This window comes from Anser cygnoides, chromosome 1, assembly GCF_040182565.1.
Source record: "Anser cygnoides isolate HZ-2024a breed goose chromosome 1, Taihu_goose_T2T_genome, whole genome shotgun sequence".
In the NCBI taxonomy this organism is placed as follows: domain Eukaryota; kingdom Metazoa; phylum Chordata; class Aves; order Anseriformes; family Anatidae; genus Anser; species Anser cygnoides.
In genome coordinates this window covers 121,683,198-121,703,471 of record NC_089873.1, presented here as the reverse complement: position 1 = coordinate 121,703,471, position 20,274 = coordinate 121,683,198, and the positions used below count along the sequence as shown (strand labels likewise).

The following is a 20,274-nucleotide window of genomic DNA, read 5'->3' as shown; positions in this document are numbered from 1 at the left end:
TGCTCTTGATAGACAAATTAGCGTTGGAAGGGCTGTGCTGGAAGCCTTAACTTTCCCTCTTTATTACAGCAGCTACAGCCAACGCTTGTACACTATTAACACTTTTTTTAATGGAGATGTTTGCCTGTGAGGTTTTGGTTTTAAGGAGGTTGTGGGCAGGAGTACGGAATGATACGTTGATGTGTAACTTGGCCTCTGAAGTAGAACTGATGCTAATCTTTAGGAGTTGGTAATTTATTAGTAAAAAATCTTCAACCTCATGTGGTGTTCTACCGACTTGGTTAGACAGCTGCACCTCTCTAGCCCTTTGCTGAAAGCTTTTATTTTCTTAACTGTTCTCATACTAATGAAGACTCCAAGAAACTGAAAACAGTCTCTCAGCTAGCTGTTGTGGCCTTCAGGTGTGGCTCTTGTTGGCTCTCTGCCTGGTGGGTACAATGAGCTTCAGGCTTTTTCTTGCCTGAGTGCATCTTTTGTCTGTTCTCCTTCCAAGATGAGGTATAATGTACATGTAAGTTCTTGTAGGCTGGGCTGGGATCCTTACATGTATGGCAAGTTCCTTTGCCAAATTACAGGTCTTGTTCTACCCTCAAACTTAATGCAGGCATCCCGTTTTAATCACTAGCCTCTGAATTTGCATGTGTTCATTCGGATTTCAAAAATCTGATCCACAGAGTAGAGGTAATGAGTTGATATGATGTTCTCTGCAGAGTGAATTTGAATCTTAGATAAGATACAAGTAGTTTAACCTTATAAGTTGATTTGGGTAAAACAGAGGTTGCAGATTAGTATAAAATGACACACACCTTGTGTTTCATACCAGTATCTTTGCATATTCTAAATATGAAATGCTTTGAAAAAGGTTGAAGCATTCACCCTTTCTCAAGAGTCATCATTTGTTGGATAGTACTCTTATACTACCAAGGCTAATATGTATGCAGGAGTGATACAACTCAAAAGGGGATAAATCTTTACCACAGGGATTCCAACACTATTATACATTTCTCTCGATTCCCGTATATTATTATAAACTTTTCTCTGTTCATCATGATTCACAAACTCAACAGGATGTTTCCTCTTTCGTTTTCAGATTTGATATTTGCAAGTTCTGTGCCTTGACAGTAATCATCATGGATAGTGGTAAGTTTAACTTTGATATGAATGTGTATTCTTTACTTTTCCCCGTGAAGCTTTGAAGCTTTCCCCATGAAGCACTCCCCCCAAATTGTCCTCCACTCAAAATCCAAATCAATTTGCACAAAAATTGTTCTCTGCTATCGAACTGATTTTGGTATTGCATATGATAGAGCTCTTTGTCCATACTAAACTGAACTGGAATTGTACTACTGTTTTGACACATATATTGTATGTGGACCATAATAATGAGCATCACAAACTCATTCATGGACCTTTGAAACCTGGCTGCAGAGCAGAGACTGCAGAGCTGATTATCCAGCCTTGCATCCTAAGCTTGTTTCAATAACTCTAGGTTCTCACAGCAGAAGTCACTCTTTAAGCTTTATAAGTAGAAGATCAAAATGTTTTTCTTTGCTCTCCCCGGTGCAAACCAAATAGTTTTATTAAGATCACCTACAGAACGATTCACATTTATCAGTAGCTGCAGCTTTTTATTTAAAGTGAAATGCTTACTTCTAGTATTTGCTAGAGGTTTTAATCTGCTTGGGTGTTGGTAAAGAGTCAGAAAAGGGGAGTGTCAACAGCAGCCTCAATAGAGCTGGCTTTGGTGTCCACAATGCCCTTGGCTTTGCTTCTGCAGCATTTCTGTGTATCAGGATACTTTTCCCACACTGCGGCTCCCTGTTTCTCTGTTACTACAGACCTGAAGCCAATTTTCTTTGTGATAGCTTCAGCTGGCAGGCCGAGACGTGTTTATCCTCACTCATGCCCTTGCCTGACTCTTCTTGATTCTGGTTGACCTTCACCTTGCTAGAGTATCTATTCACTGTGTGAATAGAAAACCACAGGTTTTCCTGAGAATGTATAATAAAATGATCAGACTATATTACTCTTTCCAAAAATAATGTCAGATGAAGACTTTGAAAAGGTTTTTTTTGTAGCTTTCTGATACATAAGAGCTTGCTAAAAAACGAGTATTAGTTACACACAGCACTGAGTGCAAGCACGTTTGAGAAATAAATGTATTCCAATGCATTATGTTTGGTAGTTGTATACCTTCATCTATATTCTATAAAAATATGGGGAGGAAGAAGGGATTTTAGGTTATTTGTTTCTGTGTCTATCTTAATTAACACCAAACTCATCATTTTGATTTTTTTATCTGCATTTGTTAGTTAATCTCCTTAACAAAGTGAAAAAATAAGGTAAATTGTACTTCTTCTATTCTTGCCATGCCATTCTTCCCTAATCATTTTCAGCTTTGTAGTAACAGCTGCAGTGAATTCAGCCACATTATAGCTTGGTTAGGTGGACAATCCAACCCAAAGAGTGTTTTTTTTTTCACGCCCTCCTGTATAATTATGACAGAATGTCTCCATGATGACGGTCATAGAATACTAAGAAGTCAACGTGGTTTCTGCAATATGATGCCACTATCTCTCTTTATAGGATTCATCAGGCAATGAGTGATTCTCATTAAATCACTGTATTTCAGTCAGTATCTCCATCAAGATTGCTTTGATCAGTGCATGTTTTTGTTTCCTTGCAGCCTTGGTGTTGACTTCTCAATAAGGTTTTAAAGTCATTAGGGGTGTGCAGAGCTTTAAAAATGTCAGATCAAAACAAATGAACGATTTTATACTTCATTCTTTCCAGTCTTGCAGGGTCAAAAGCCGTTCCTGATCTGAACAGAGCATTATTTAGCAGATACATTCAGGGTTAACATGGTGTGGGGTTTATTATCCTCAGTGGGCTTTTTTGTCTTTTTGAGATATGCATTTTCTATACTGTACTGTGGGAGAAGAGAGACTTTCTGAATGTGAATTGCTAAACAAAAAAGGTGAATTTTCTTCCATATTGGCCATTCTTGAATATTGAATTGCTTTAGTGCTCTGCTGTTCTTTGTCAATGCATTTTGCAGCAGAAATGTATGCTTTGCTGGTTTTTTTGTTTTTTTCTTTGAAAACTAAACTATTACCTAGAAACTCATGACAATATGTAGTGAATGCAATATTTCACGGTATACCAGATTTTAAACCTTTACTATGTTTGCTTCTTTGAGAAATTGCAAAGTGCATGTAGAAACAAAGATTTGTACTTTCTTTCTGAGAGCCAGAAGTTTCAAAACAGAATGTTGTCAGCTACCTCTGTTTTTCTGTTTCTTTTCCCTCTGCATCCAGTGCAAAGCTGTCATAGTTTTCTGTTTTCTATTTTCAAAGATGGATTCCATGTGTGAAATGAAATTCCCTAGGTTTTATCCTTTGAAGGAAGGGAAACTGTTGATTTACAGTGTTATCTACTCTTCAGTGATTCTACTTTTAAGAGTGTTTTGGCTGTAGCTTGTTCTACTTCAAGAATGCCCGCAAGAGGAGTTGGTGAGAAGTACTTAGAGCATGGGCAGTTCATCCCCATGCACGGCTGCACGCTGGCTTCCTGGTGTTGCCAAATCCTCCTTCTCATCACTCTCCGTGATTGCTGAGGCATGTGGAAAGCAAGCTGGTTCTTCAGGCCTAGAGGGGAGTCAGAAGGATTGTGTGGGAAATAAAGAAGCTATCTTTTTTTTTTAAGAGACTTTTAAAAATTAATTTTGTGTTGTTTATACTACGTACTTACACAGTAAGAGGTGCCGTTGCGTTCGTCTGTGGTGCTATTAGAAACCAAAATTGCAGTAGGAGCAGTCGTAGAGTTGTATGCACTGAATCTCTGGCAGCATTATGAATAATGTAATTTGTGTGGCGCATGCACATACCACATGTATTCAACTGAAAGCGTAGGAATGACTGGTATATTGGAGTTTAATCTTCAAATATTTAATCTTTTTGGAAAGGAAGATGACTGTCTAATGACTTATAACAAAGTACACACATCACAGAGACTTACCAGAATTAAATTAATGTGAAGTAGGTGAGCCTAATTGTGGTAGTATCTTCATTGCTGAAAAATGCTACCACGTCTAAGTTACGAGAAAGGAAAAGTATAGTGACCTGTCTTTGTAGACTTGCTGCAAATGCTATTTTAGTGTTCAAATAAGATGATTAAAGAAAAAAAGTAGCAAACTGATTCTTAGAAAGTCATAGATAAATCATTGTTTAAACCACTTGGTTTCTGTCTTTCTGCAGACAGTGAGAGTTTGTCTTCTTACCATACTGGAGGTCCCAGGCTAGCTGTAAATGAAGCAGTGCAGAAATGGTAGGATAGGTCAGGAAGGCAGCATGAGTGGGTTAGTATGGCCGTGCACTGAATAAAGATCCCCTATTGCTAGCAGTGAGAGGCCAAGAACGGTGTTGAGCTGGCATGACCTTTATGCTTCCTTGACCTGAAATACCTGGAAAATTTCTGCACCGTTCACTGCAGATACACCTTTTGAGTAAATCAGTCTACTGGATTTTGCTATGTGCAAAATCAGTGCAATATTCAGTTGCTATGTGTTACTGTAGAAATCATTTGGTCAGGGAATTTGACAGAGAAATTGATTTTTTTCCCTCCAGGAAAGGATCAGAAGATTACTTACAGCTCTCTTCTTTGAACAGAAAACTAAGGAAAGCAAAGAATACCTTTGTCATAACTGGTTGCCTTTTGGGGTTATTTGATTTGATTCATCAAATAGTGGGTTTTGTGTATGATTTAAGAAAATAGAGAGACTACTACTACTACATCCCCAAAAGAGTTGCTATTTCATGGCTAACATTTCTGGAGTGAAGGCAGCAAGTCTGCTTCAAAGTTACTTAAGAAAACAGATGGAATTAAACTTTGATAAAGGCAGCTGTTCTGGTGTGTATGACTAGGTAATATTCAGAAATATTTATGTCATCAAAAACTTCTGGCTGTTCTGGCTGTGATGCCCTCAGGCAGTTGCAGATACCTTTTTTGATGTTCGCAAGCAGGTTTTGTTTGTTCTTTGTCATCTTAGTTTAAGAAATTACTTGAGCTGAGCATATGTCTGTCTGTTCTGAGCACTCTTCTCAGGCACAGGCTTCAGTCTTGTTTAAGCCTACGTGAACATGATGTGGAACTGGGGTCCATCATGTTTATGAAGTAGCAATAACTACTGAAATTGTAGTCCCAAATGCTCATAATAGCGAACAAAACTAGCAAAGGCCTTTTATCATATTAAATAAAGGGGAACACTTTGAAAAAAGATTTTTGTTTCTTAAAACTGTTCAAAGAAAATGCATGTTTACCATGAGGTTTTGGGTATCTATTTCAGTAGTGACCTTTCTTGTCTTTCCTTTTATTCAGTGTTCTTAGCAGAGAACAAAGCCAATTCTGTGTTAAAAAGATATCCAAGAGCCAACAAATTTTTGGAAGAATTAAAGCAAGGTGATATAGAACATGAATGCAGAGAAGAAATCTGTACCTATGAAGAAGCAAGAGAAGCTTTTGAAAATGAAGAAAAGACGGTATGTATTGATGTGCATTTGTAGATGGGTGAGGTGTTTTGATATTAATTTTGGGGTGTGCTGAGTGTTTGTATGTTTTCTAACATTACACTAGATCTGTTTTTTTTCATTTTGACACAGTTCTTTAAGCAAATAAGGTCTACAGTGGAGATGGCTAGATTCCACAGCAATAAATTTTGAATCTTTCATCCAAATTAAACTGAATTTGAAAGGGACAGAATTCTGAAAGATAATTATGCTCTTAAAAAAATGTGAACATTGGCAGCTGAGAAGAAAAGGAACATGAATAAATACCCCCACTTGAGGAAATGTGGACAAATCTGTCATTATGTAGTTTGGCAGCACTACTCACCCAAATAGCATGTGTACTGGTTTTTGTATCATCACACACTTAAGTCTGACCTACATATCACAAATGCTGTTGTCTTGCTCGGATGAAATGATGGCATTGGGACTATTACAGGGAATATATAGAAGCAGAGGTCGCAAGTGTTCACTTACCTTGCCCCTTAATTTATTTATGGAGTATGTTCATATGAAATGAGCATGTGAATCAAAAAGCGTTCCATTTAAAATAGGCTTTTATATCCCATGTGCCAGTGTAGCTGGCCAAAGTGTTCAGTGGCCAGATTATTCACAGTCTTAAAAATAAGCAAAGATAAATGTCTTTCTTGAAGGTAACTTCTGCAGGCCCCCAGAGTGTATTGTTAAGCAGCAGTGGTCTAAAATATGGAAAGAATAACAATTTCAGTGCTGCTGTGCGTTATGCAAGGGCAGTGATATATTAACTTGACTGGAATGAAGCAGATACTGCCCACACAGAATTGTTGTGTAAGTCTGTTGGCTTCTCTAATTAAAAGAAGATTGTGGGCCAATGGCTCTGGATGCAATAGCTGCACGTTATACCCAACATATCTTAAATTGCCTCCCAACTAATAAGAACAGTATGTAAGCTTTTGATGGTGTCATCTGACATATTTAATGCAAAAGTCAAGGATTTTTTTCTAATTCAGGACAGACCAGATTAAAGTTTATCCTCAAATTCAGCCCCAATTTCAAAGTGAAAAACAGGTGCTAGAAAATGTGACTCAGAAAACTTCTCTTCGAAAAAAAAGTTTCCATCTCTCATGTTTTTGCACAGGGAAATTGTGCAGGCAAGGCTAGTGAGCAGAGTGGCACAGGGAGCATTATGAACTTCTTTCAGAATTTACCCAAGTGATGTGTCCTAATCTTCACTGGCTATGATCTACATTTAAAAAAAAAAAAAAAGAAAAAAAAGGTTATTGTAAAGACCTAATGGACACTTCACGTTCTTGGCATTTTTTTGTTGGTGGTCATACGTGGAAAGGTGGAAAAGGCTGGAATTAAAACTTTATTAAAATGATGCAGTAAGGATGTATGGTGTCTTTGAAAATGCTCTTCTTTCCAAAGCTTTAAAGTGCATGCACAGACGTGTTTTTTGCCTCTCAAACTTGACTTGGTGTGGCTATTCCTAATGATAGCTCATTGTGTAATTAACAATAGTGTGTACAATGACGCAACTTGTATAAAATCTAACACAGTATCACTAATAGCCTAAACATGTTCATCAGTGTTAGGTCAAACTGGTGGCCAGCACTGGGACAGGCTCCCCAGGACAGTGGTCACAGCACTGACCCTGCTGGAGTTCAAGGAGCATTTGGGCAACGCTCTTAGACATACGGTTTAATTTTAGGTAATCTTGTGTGAAGCCAGGAGTTGGACTTGATGATCCTTGTGGGTCCCTTCCAACTCAAGATATCCTATAATTGTGTTGCCTCTCACTTCAGCTTGTTTTCCACTACTAAATGTTGAGGAACATGCTGTGTTTCGGTAGATACCCTTTCCCTTGCAGAAGTATTTGAGAAATACTAGAGTAGAAATAGTTACACTTCCTGTTGTGCTACAACCTTTGTCACAGTGCAGAGGGAATTTCCAATGAGGTCCTGATCCATTATCCATTTCTACTACTGTATCCTTTTTGTTTAGTTGCTTAATTCTGTTGTTGGTACCTCCTTAGGGTTCCAAACTCCACTAAAGTGCAGTCATGCCTGACGAGCATCGTTTACTTAGGCTTTATTTGGTCCTTTATCTCACAGTTGAATCCATCCTTACAGCCATTTGATAAGACTTGATTTCTGGGGAAGTTGGTACAGTAGAATGAGGTCGTAACATAGTATGTTCGTAATAACAGACATGCAATGATTTCATAGTATAGATAGATCGGAATTCAAAAAGAATACGTAGCTGATTTATCTCATGGTACTTTGTTTCATATAATCACCCTTTTGTATTTTTTTTAATCTTGTCCACTTGGTTCTTTGTTTTTCTGCAGTCTTCTGAGGAGGTGGGCTACGTCTGATTTTGTAATATTAAAATACCAAGCAGTCCCCTCAAGTTATTTTTGATGCATTGGTTTTCTTGGAAGTTAGCATTGTGTACGTTAAGTATACAGGCAGCTGTCATGAACATATTGAATGCCTTTAATATTGTGCAGCGTTGGGGACAATATCTTCAGAAGTATTATGTAAAATGATAAAATTAGTGATAAAGATTATACTACCAGGATAGTAAAGGCTAGAGCTGACAGGAAAGAATTTGCAGAAATGTGTGGTACTGATGGGGGGGTGGAATAGAAAATGAAATTCAATGTTGACAAATGTAATGCATACTGGGGAAAAGGGAACATTCCGTATACATATATATGTTTGCCTTGTGAACAAGATCCAAATTTATAAATCATCAGTGAAAAGTTGACTTAATAATGCCCAGCAGTCAAACAAAAACCTGAAAGTTAAGAATCCTAGTAAAGGCATAGAGAACAAAATGGAGAATGTAATTACACAACTGTGCACCTGCATCTTGAACATATCATGTGCAGCTCTGACCTCCCTATCTCTTATAAAGCAAATAAGTAGCTGGGGAAGTTCCAGGGGACCTGAGAGATGACTAAAGAGATGAAAATACTTGTATAACAAGAATATATTGGAAATAGTTGAACCAGGGAACATGTGGTAGATGTCTGTAAGGAGTATGAAGATTGAACAGAGTTGAGTCGTTTGACGTTTTTCTGACAGGAGAGATAAAAAGGGCCTCAAAGGAGACGAGAAGATGCAGATTCAGAGCAAATAGAACCATCTCTTCTCACCATGGGTAGTGGATCCATGGACTGCTTTGCCACAAAATGTCATGGATGCTAAAAGCTTACATAGCTTCAGAAAAGGAGGATATATAAGAGTAAAATAATATTGGTAAATCAATCTGGGACCGTTGAATGAAAGGGATCAGCTTTGGCTGAGGGAAGTTTCTGAAGTACAAAGACGTGAAAGCTGGGAGAGTATCACCGCCTGGCTATGTTTACGCTCTTTGTGGCAATCTGTGTTGATTGTTGTCAGAAGATAATGGGTTATGTGAACCCTGCACCTGATCTAAAGCTATTTATATGTAGAAGCTGTATCATACAGATAGCACTGTATGTGGTCACTAGTCCGTAGTCAAAGGTTGTTGGGAAGCTTAAAGATTTGCAGAAAGGTTACTGTGCAAAATACCTGGGAGTGACTGAAGCATTGATATTCATTTCAATTCCATTAACTTGTTTTTTTTAAACGATACTGCATGAAGATTTAAAAAAAAAAAAAAGTCACATCTTTGTAAGGGTTCTGTGTTTCCCACAAACTTTATTTTAAATATTGCAGAAGTTGCAAGATCCTCTGTATAACTCTTATCTAGGAAAACAACTCAAACAAAATAAAAATCACTAGAAAGCTTCGAAAGCAACTCAAAACTTGGCACCATCTAAATGATCTAAAATGATGTGATCAAGTAAGGCTTCTAGCATCACTCTGTATCTAATTGTGAATGCTGGATAAATACCCAGAAGAGAAGATGTGAATTCTTTCCTGTCATCTGAAATTGAGGGCAGACCAGAAGAACACAGGGTAGTAGGTACTCTCACTTCCCGTTATTGCTTTGTTCATATCCTTTACCTACTGAATGCTAAACGCTCTTCTGATTGGCATATTATTAGTCCAACTTTAAAAACAAGTCAGACAACGGACCAAGAGTCATTTGACGTTGACAGTGCTGCCAAATGTAGTAAAGGCCTCTGCTGAAATACACAGCAGTGTGTAAGACTCTTAACTTTCATGTGGACCCCTTGTTTAATTCAGTGTTCAGATCCAGTTGACTGAAGTTGACTCTGTTCTGAATAGATAAAAATAGTGAAGTATTAGACATACAAGGGAAAACAAACCTGACAGCTTGTCTGTAAATGTCTATTTATGATGCCTTTGAGGATTCTTTTTATTTCGGACTAGGTATGCTAAAGCAGTAAGAAATATGCAGAAAAGTAGTTCTTGGTGGTAACTTATACTAGATGATGTTAAGTCTTTTCCATTGCAGTTATCTGATTCTGTGGCCTACTTAACTTAGTTTTTCAGCCCAGCTATGCAGTGCTTGAGGGTAAATGATTGCTGGAGTGTCCTTTTCATAAATCACGAGTTCATAGTTTTCTCAAGTAGAAAGACAATCCTCTTTTGTTTTCTTGGTTTGAGAGACCAACTGCTATGGAAGGGATGTTTGTGCTGTAAGAGTTCCAACTTTCAAATTACCCTTTAACTTCTGTATTAGTTCTACAGCTACCTCCTGGGATTTCATTATTTCCTTCTCTTCTTTTTTCATAGCAGATTGTACCAACTCCCACACTGTGCAAGTTCATCCGAGTTCCCCCTAGTTTTGTTTGGTGATGAGCATTATTTGACTCTGACCAGGTAGCTTGTCGTGCTTGTGTGCCGTCACTTTACCATGCAGCACAGCTGTGGGATGACAGAGCAGAGGGGGAGCTGCTTGGTGTCTGAGTAGCTCGAAGCTGAAGTATTAGTTTCCTGCACTTCCCATAAATTCTGGAACTAGCAGTCTTTATGGTTCACTCTGATACTTGGCTTGCAAAACTGCAAGCTGGAAACCTCGGGTTTAATACACTAGCAAGTTCTTTTTTAAAGGGGAAAATTAAAAGAAAACATTTTTCATAGTGACTAAACAAGCGTTTCATAGCAGTTTTTCACCTATGAGGAACTTTATTTCTTTGTCTCTGTAATACAGCCGCAGACCTGAAACACTGCAGTTTTTGGCACACGAGCGCGTGTCCAAAGTGCCTTGGAATTTCCTTTGCCTCACTTGTAAATGAAAGTGGACACTAAACTACTTTCATCCTTAAGGCAATTTAAATTCTTACATTAAGCTCTTTATGCACCTCTCTGGTCACACCATTAAGTTGACCACCCCCCATCACGCCACCCTCCTGCCATGTAACCTGTTCTGAACTGCCTGCCTGCCACTCTGGTGACAAGAGTGACAAGGAGCAATGCTGGTATTTCAGCTTCATGAACGAGGTACAGAGACATTTCTCCAGCAGATAACGCTGAGCTAGAAGTAATGTGGAAACATTACTAAAATACCCATCAGAGCTTACTACCCTTACACTGGAAAGGGTGCATTTCCTCTACAGTGTCCAACATAACAAAGGCAAAAACTGATATATTTTTTTTCAATTTTCATCAAAACTACTTTTCTCTTTAAAAAGGTGCACCCTTGCACAGTGTATTTGCTGACTTCCAGTAAATCTTTGCAGTTTTTGCCTCAGAAATAAACATTGTATATCATTCCTTTGCTGCCACTGAGGTAGTAGAGCGGTGAAGTGGGAACCTTGGTTTCCAGTACAGACAATAGTGGTTAATAACACTAATCAATCTTTTTTCTGCTTTTTTAGTTGAGAACATATTTATTATTTATTCAATTTAAGATCTAGTTTGCTTTATTCAAACCAGCTGGAAAGGTAATAGGTAACAGATCTTCCTAATTGCCTATTGATTTGGTGGGGAAAGATGGAGTGTTTGGTTTTGTGTATTTTGCTTCCTATCATGCAGAGAACCCTAGGCCTCAGTTGTGCAGCTAATTTCATTTTTTTTAACATTAGTTTTTTTTCCATAAGCTTTTCCAAAGTCAGCACAGTTGCTCTGGGATTCACTGTGGAGCAGTGCATCCAGGCCCTTGTAGAGAGGTATTTAGAGGGGTTAGTCCTTCTTCCAAGACTTGCTTACTGTGTTTGAAGTGAATGCTGCCTGACTTAGCTGAGATGATTTAAACCAGGGTTCGTATCAGAAGGGCGCTGCGATGACTTGCTTGTGATGTCAAGCCCTGAAAATTAGGAAAAACACGTGATTCTGGATTGCTCTGGAATAAGACTTTTTTTGGACCTTGCACTGACTGTAAGGGTAAGAACAATGTAATGTATTGCGTTTAAAAAACAAACAAATGTGATAGCCGGTTTTTTGTTTGTTTGTTTTTTTCAGGCACACGACATTGTTCTTAACCTGAGTATATTCTTTGTATATTTTTAGAGTCATTGTGAGCATGTGTTTTACCCATGTTGTCCAGGTCCCAGCTTCGCACAGGGCAAGCTTAGCCTCCACGCTAAAGAGGCCAGACTGCTTCTGGACTCAGGCTGAGATCAATTTGGTGGCAATATTTATGTAATGCTGCTCATGTGGCAGCAGTCCTGAACGAAGGGGGGGATAGATCTGATTTGTCTGTGCACAAAGTCAGTCTGCAACCTGAATTTACTAATAACTGAGAAATGGCTATGTCATTTTTCCTGGTGAGTATTTTTTAAATACTTACGTGCAGTATGTGTGTTATTTAAAGTAGATGCTAGCGTGAATATGAAGAGGTCAGGTCTCTGCATTTTTAAAGGAAGCTGAAAAGCTCAGGATTTCTGTCAGGGTTTGGTTTTTTTTTTTTTTTTGTTAAATTATACATTGCTATAAAACACAGTGGAAGTATGTGGAAGTATTTCTTAATAGAGATCACACATTACAGACAAGGATGACTACTTTTTTGAGGCAGGATATGTTTTCTTTGTACTAGCTTTGCACAGCATTCACTCTAGAGAATTATTGGATGGTGATGTGATCGTTGTACTCCTGCTTTTGCATATTAATAATACAGCAAAAAGTATTTAAAGTAGAAGTATCCCCCTTCATCTTTGTTTTCCCTTGTTTGTATCTTCATTTTTCACTGTTCCATGTATCTGTAGTTGTGTTGTCAAAGTTTCTAGAGTATAATAAGTAAGCCGTGTAATATTCTCACATTGATGAAGCTATATTTAACTATAAAGAGAGGATTTGAAGCAACTCAGAATATGCTGACAATTGCTTTATGAGCCAGAGGATGGGAGAAGGTCTGATTTATGAAATGACAGTTCAAAATAGTTGTGCTTTGCTAAATTGGTCTGACATTCTGGAACAATATTTCCCTGTCAAATTGTATCAGTGCATTATAATTAAAAAATAAATAATAACTTTGAGCTTGAGTGATGCTGAAAAATTCTGATCCACCACATAGCTGATGTGCATGCAGATTAGATTTCTTGCTTATTCCTGCCTGTGCTACAGGTTTTTAAATATTAAGTGCCAATACAGGATTGTTACAAGTAGCAAGGAATTGGTGAAATAAAAAAAAAATAAAAAATAAAGCCTTTTGTATCACTAAACACATCAAAAGAAAATTTGAAAATTTATTTTGTGTGCTTATTCATACCAGTTCTCATTTTGACCATCAGTATTTGAAATGCCATTTTTCCTCATTCATTCGCAACTGATTGATTAAAGTGTTTGTTTTGTTCTTTTGTTTTTAACTGTCTTATCGTTACTGACATATCCCGTCTTGCTCTTCTAGAAGGAGTTCTGGAAAGTCTACAAAAATGGACTTCAGGGAGAAAGTAACACAGGACATAGCTGGTATTCATTTTACCTTGCATTTCCATTAATCATTGGCCTTTTTGTTATCCTCATTGTCATTTTTGTCATATGGAGATGCCTGTTTAAAAAGAAAACACGTAGACAGTCGGTGTACGTGCGTAGGGGAGCCCACGAAGCGATGGGTGATGGTGCTGTGTCTGACGGCAGAGGTTCGCTTCCGCAGCCTCTCAGCATTGTTCATTCCCCACAGGAGGAAATGTATGAAGTCAGTGGGCTCTCTCCTGGAGGTCTGAGTTATACGGATGCACAGTCAGACTCAATATCCACAAGGCTGTCAAACTGTGATCCTCCTCCTTCCTATGAGGAAGCCACTGGTGAAATCAGTATGAGAAGAAGTGAAACTGAACAACATTTAGATCCACCCCCACAATACGAAGACATTGTGAATTCCAGTTCAGCCACTGCAATTGCACTATCTCCTGTTATCACCAGTACTAAGTAAAAGAGGAAAAATGCTATGGACTTTAAAAAAAAAAAAATACTAATCATCTTGTAGCACTTTATCTTGGCTTATTATGCATTTCTGTAATTTAATGGACCTGTATAATGAACTTCCTTTTTTGTTTAAGAATCACTTGTTTTTTGGGTCTTGGATTTCTTTTTCCCCTATAGCGGGTCTTAAACGATAAGGAACCTGTATTGAGAGTGTAAGTGCATGTACAAATGTGGTGCTCTGTCGTACTTCTCAAAAGTATCTTTCCTTTGAGGGATGTCACTTGTTTTATTCCAAATGCTGTCCACATTCCCCACAAGGTTTGTGGAATCCCCTTCCCTTCTTGATGCAGAATCTCAGAATTGCCTGCGATGGGGAATTGTTAAGCAATGTTTTAGAAACTTATTTACACCAAAGGGGACTAATTTTTCAGTATTGCCTCTTGTCTGGTCATTTCCTTTTTCTCACTTGGATTTTTATGTGCTGCATCCTATCTTGGGCCTTTGGATGGCCAAGAGCAGTATGCCTTTGTGTTCAAACCAGTATATTAGAGTATGCTGGCTTAAAAGCAATAATTTCAGAGCCCTAGCAGAGGGAGGTGCATTCTAAAGCTTTTGCTTTTACAATTCATGTTTAGAAGCTAATAATTGAAGACAGTAATCAGTGAATTTAAGAGTACTTTTTTGTGTGTTCTGCTTTTCCTTTCAGTTTTCCTATCTGGTTTTTATTCCTGTGCTCTAGGGATGAGAAGTGTGCATATTACAACTTTACAACTTGAAAATTCATGCAACACTAAAGAATGAAATGCTGAAGATTGGATAAAATCCTGCTTATTTGGAAGTATATACCAAAACTAGCATAATCTTCTCTGGGACCAGGATTTTATCCATTATCCATAAACGTATGAACCCAAAGGTATTACTCTTCCTTTTTAAATGGAAAAAGGAAAAGCATTTGGTGTGTGGCTTTTTTTCCCCAACAATAAGATCCCCTTCCTAAAATCCTGATAATATTTTGCCTCTTGCATACTTAGATGTACCATGTGTGCATCTTGTATTAGGGGCTATAGAAATCTGTTGCAGGCATTTTTGATACCTCTTCAACAGCTTTGAAGTATTTATTGCTGATTTCACATTTGCTCATTCAAGTAAGGTGCTGGGAAGCACGGTAATCTAGGCTGGCTCCAGAAACTGTGTCGCCAGCATGGCTCAGCTATCTCCATATGTGAGCTGTAGAGCCTACCTGATGTCGGGCCAAACCATGAGGACCCACTGTGTTGCATTTCTAAGAACACAACGCAGACATACACCCAAGTGTTAGTTTGGAGTGACTTTTTGAGGCTGAAGAGATGTGTATTTGTCAGGCTTGATGCAAGTTAAAGTAGAGGCTTCTATAGAATTTCAACCAAGTGGTTTAGATACTGTTGATAATTCAGCTGATGCAAGCTGTAGTGTGGTGGTTCTTTTTTCCTGCTTAATTTAAGAGTTGATAATTCAGTTTAGCTTATCAACATTCATTTCAATTTTTTCTTCTCACACCAATGTAACATGGCATTAACTTCAGTATTGTTGTTTTCCACTAATCGGTTAGCACCAACTAAAATGTATTTAGCCCTGAAAGATTACTGGGTTATGTTGGTTTTCTTGAAACAAAAAACTGAAGCAGTATTTTCTTCCAAATGAAACACCAGTGCCACCCATTTCAAACCACCGCTAATGTCCTCAGTTAATTTCTGAGATGCATGCTGTCATCTACTATCTCATGGCACCTTGGCCCATCTTTTATCCAAGGAAGTTTACAGAAAATTGCCAGAAAGAAGTGTATGATCATACATGGATGTGCTTATACACACTTCTGTAAGAATTTGATACAGTGGATTGACAAATGAAGTTAGGATCCTGTGATTAATTTTATATTCTCATTTTTGGCAAAGAGTAGGCTACCTAAATTGTCTGCTGGGGTTCTTCAGTTGCAAAGACAAATTTACCGGAGTTAATGGATGGAACTCCAGGCCAAAGTGTAGTAAAAAATATGAGACTTATTTATATTTATTATTTATGACAGATATTGGGCAGATGATTACAACATATTTTGGGCATTTGTGGTAAGAATTGCCTGGATCTTGTTTTTAGACTGTCTGAGCTTTTCTTTTGAAGTGGTTTTATCTCTGGTGTAAAGACCTAAATTGCCACTTGTAGAAGTTAAAGCTCCTTTTATACTGAGCAACAGTTATACTGCCTTTAGCCAGACATTACCAAAACAAAGTGCCTCATCTCAGCAGGAGCCACCTCAAAGAGCTGGTATCAATGTCCATGCCATATTGGCATCTTCTGTGCCTGCCAGCACAGCTGGCAGTTTTAGCAGTAACTTTTCTGTTTGGATATATGACTTTCATGTAGGAAATGCATGGAGATCACCAATTTCACATTAGGTCATTCAGCAGCTGTCTACCCCTGAACATGGGCAGTCTGGTTTAGAGATGAGCCACCTTTTTTCTTTTGTTGTCGTTGTTGTTCTGTATTCCACTACCAGTTTTAATGGCTTTCACACTTCAGTTTCTTAAGTAGAATATGTTGCTGCATCCTGGAGATACTTTTACGTGCAATGCAAACATGTTTGTCTTCCCAAAAAAAAAAACGACCACAACCAAATATCGAAAATGATCTGTGACTAGAATTTATTGGGCCATGCATTTTCTGCATCCATGCGCGTGAGTATGAATGCTATTTTGGGCTATAAATTTAAGTCTTGGTGAATAAACTTTCGTAAATAAACAAATAAAATCTGCATGTGCCAGTTATCCAAATGTATTTCCTCTGAGACATGAACAGCTTTCTTCTTGTTGGAACAATGTCAAATTACCAAATATTTTGTTTTTCTTTGTGAAATGTGGGAAAGTAATTCAGATTTGTGGCTGGCTTTTTTGATCTGATTGAAGAATAAAATTTCTTTTGTAGTGGGTTTTTATACAGCTTTGTTTTCCAGGGCACTTGCTGAATATTGTTATCTTGTAATTGCATTATTATGCAATAAACATTATAAATTTCTCATACTTCTCTGAAGGTTTTCCAAGTCTGAATGCAGTACTGCTTTGACTGATGACTTGAACAGTCAGGATACTGCTTTTCCCACTTTTGAATGTAACACTAAATTTCATCTTGTATTAGGACTCAGATGATTTACCCACTAAAACTATCTTATATTTAAGTGTCACTCTTTAAGAAATTATGGAAATTAATTGTGCTTAGATGATGATTAGCATTAGTGGAGGTTGTTCTGTCTTCACTGGGTGTAAATAACCTCTGATTACAGTATTGAGTATTTTAAAGGGATTTGGTTTACATTAAATTATCGTATTTAAACATTCTTGCCTATGTTTATAGAAAATTTTTTGTAACATTTGTTTTTGGATATGCTAAATAAAAATTTTTAAATGCCTCTAGTGCTTCAAAATATCAATTCTACACAACTGTAGTATTAACTGTATTTAAGTGGTGCTCTTTCAATTTCCATTGATTGTTAAATGTGCTTTATCAGTTGCAGTGAATCAATTATTTTCTTTTGATAATTTAAAATATAAATTTTGGTTCTGGGTAGATTGATAAAAAAATAGACTTTTGAAAGAATATCAAGATGTGTGAATTTGGTTATTTTCCATTAAAGAAAAGTATTTGTTGTAGCTATAATTAAATAAAAGTCACAAGCAGAGAGGGAAGGCAGAAATTATTCTTTGTTACAACTAAAGGAAACAGTACACTAGAAAAAACTGTAGTCAAGATGACAATTTCAACATTGGCTTCAGCCGTTTGAAAGAATGAGTGCAGAATTTTGCATCAGCTCTGTGATTCATTCTGCAATGACTGAATGAAGCTTTAATAGCAATAAGAAGACCTTTTATAGTGATATGTGCTAGAAACTAAAGATATCCATTCCAGCTGAGAAACTTTGTGTCATCCTTTCTCACTCAGCTGCTGGTAAATAGGATATGTCCCTGTTATTTTTCTCTAGTTTACTATATGACTGCAGTCTGCTGAAGAGGTAAGTGAAGCATTACAGAAGGCATGTCATGAACACAAGTGCAGTTTTACACCAGTCATTTAAAAAAAAGTGCAAACAGTCACAAAAGTGCAAAAAGAGGAACTGTGTGCAACTTCCCAAGCTGTCATATGCATAGTGTAGCACTTCACTTTCTTTGTTGGTATGTTTTTATTCGCAGAGCTCAGAACAATGTCGCTGGAACAGAGCACTGTTTGCAGTTAAGTGACACTTGCTGTGCATGTACACGTCCAGAGTCCTGACCACACATCCATCAGCACTGGCTAACATGTTTGCACATGGCTCAATGCGTGATTGCCTCTGCCTGCCTGGCTTCTAGCTATTGAAATGTGGAGGATATAATGCTGAACTGGTATCATAAATCTTGGTGTCTATAAAAACCAAGTCATCACTCTAGGTTACTGGTGATGAATGTTCATTGTTTGTTTCGTATGCCTTGAACACTGTTCCCTGTTGTTCTAAATCACACTGATAGATTCCTTTTTATCTTTGTATAATGTGAACCGTGTAAATATTTCCTAGTGCTGCTTCCTGATTTTTAAGAAAAGCCACGTTAGCTGAAAGCAGGGAGGTGACACCTGCACTACTTCATTGCTTGCTGCACATGCATTTGATTGATTTGCTACAGGGTAATTGAACTTTGAGCTTTGCCAAAAAGTTGAACTACACTTTTCTTCTTGCAGTAAGAGCTCAGTAATTGTATTTTTGACTTGGTGATGGGTTATTGAATGCTAAATAACAAGTCACTGCAAGAAAGTCCTGATCTGTATTCTCTTGATTATATTATGTAGCATTTGCTTTCCGTTTAACTCTCTCAATGTTAGTAGGTGTCCTTTCCCTATCCTGTTTCAGTATGTTATGCCATATAAACACACCAACTACTGTGCTGTTTCCCCCGTCTTAGTTCTTGTTGTTTCTAAGAAAAAAACTTTTAGTATGACCTGCTGTTTCCTTCTCCAGCTGGAAGCTTTGTACATACCTGCACAGCTCCTTGAGCTGGTTGAGAAGGTTAAAACAAGAAGGAAACATACTCAGAAAATTTATTCAGATACTCCCAGTAATGAAATCTCTGCATAAGGAGTAGTCTGTACCAGGCTCTCTCCCTGACCTTTCAGTGGCATAGGATGTTTTCCCACAGAACAGACCCTGAACCAATTTCATATGTCAGAGACTCTGGATTTTATTTTTTTCTTTATTTTCTTATTCAGTTGCCATCGCTGACACAATGACAGCTCTTTGCTGTGCACAAGGATTGCCTTGTTTAGTCAACGACTGCTTGTTGCAAGGTCTGTATACATGAGAGCTTGGGACCCAGTCTTTGCAAGGTCTGTATACATGAGAGCTTGGGACCCAGTCTTGCCTCCTTTCATGCCTTGCTCATATACCTTGCTGGCTTGGTCACACCTCATGCAGCATTTCAGTGCTGGACAAACGTAAATGAGGGGTTAAATGCATGGATTTGTGGCCGGATACAGGCATCAGTCTGCTGTTGCACAGTGTGAGGCACAGGCTGTTATCTGTGACCTTCTAACTGCAGTTGAAGCAGTCACCACAGATGGGTCATTTCCAAGATCAAAACCACTGCAGACAGCATTTCTTGCCAGGATTTTCTGTGAAAAGTGATAGTTGGAGAAAACGAAGGATGATGTGACCTGCTCTAAAATAGTCCCTGGCTGATACTGCTAAGCCATCTTCTCAGAAGTCATTTATTTCCATTTACTAATAAATTACTGATATTTTTATTGTGTGTGTGGTTGTCTGTTTTTCTGCTTGTGGTTTTATCATAGCCATAGGTTGCTCTTTCAGAGGGCAGGTATATTCATCTGCATCTACCTGGAAGGTGAGTTGGTCAGACAGGATTTTTCTAATGTAACCCACCTCACTAGAGATTTAAATAAAACCAGAGAACTCCACTCTGATTTCTGCTGTGCAACCCTGTGGTGGGATTTATCTCTTATCTCCTCTTTGCATGCAGTCACATGGACTTACCATCTGAATGTTTGATTGGTGTCTAATTGCACCTCTCCTATCGAACAGCCACGTGGAATCGTTGCATGGGTTGTTTCCAACTCACAAGTTCAGCTGTACTAGAGTAATAAAGTCTGGGCACATGCGTATTCATTTACTAGTAGTGGGAGGCAACGGTAGGCAAATTCCTGTGAAAGCACCTGCCAAGTGCAGAAGATGGAAGGTAAATATCAACTTTAAAATGAAAAGAGCTGCTTTTCATGCAATAAATAAATGCTGACTTCAAAACTGAGGCTGAATCTGCTACTCTGAGAGGGCCTGCTGCATCTGGGAGGGCTTGACATGCAACCAGGGATGGGTGGCACAGTTTTGTGTTGCGTGGGCAGCAGCCTGGCTAGCGAGACGTGTGGGCTGGGAGGAGGGCAGCCACCCCGGCAATTACTAC

At 38.2% G+C, this 20,274-nt stretch overlaps 1 protein-coding gene across 2 annotated transcripts in view; it reads left to right on the top strand.

Annotated features, from left to right (window-relative positions):
- The window catches only part of PRRG1 (proline rich and Gla domain 1), a 32,869-nt gene extending 15,626 nt beyond the window's left edge, over window positions 1–17,243 (top strand). For both annotated transcript variants that reach the window (XM_066980327.1, XM_066980330.1), the window contains 3 exons: window positions 1,091–1,140; window positions 5,377–5,537; window positions 13,290–17,243. In XM_066980327.1, coding sequence (XP_066836428.1) covers window positions 1,091–1,140; window positions 5,377–5,537; window positions 13,290–13,814 — 736 coding nt within the window. In that variant the 3' untranslated portion in view covers window positions 13,815–17,243. The remainder of the gene's footprint in view (window positions 1–1,090; window positions 1,141–5,376; window positions 5,538–13,289) is intronic.
- Window positions 17,244–20,274: the final 3,031 nt, after the last annotated feature.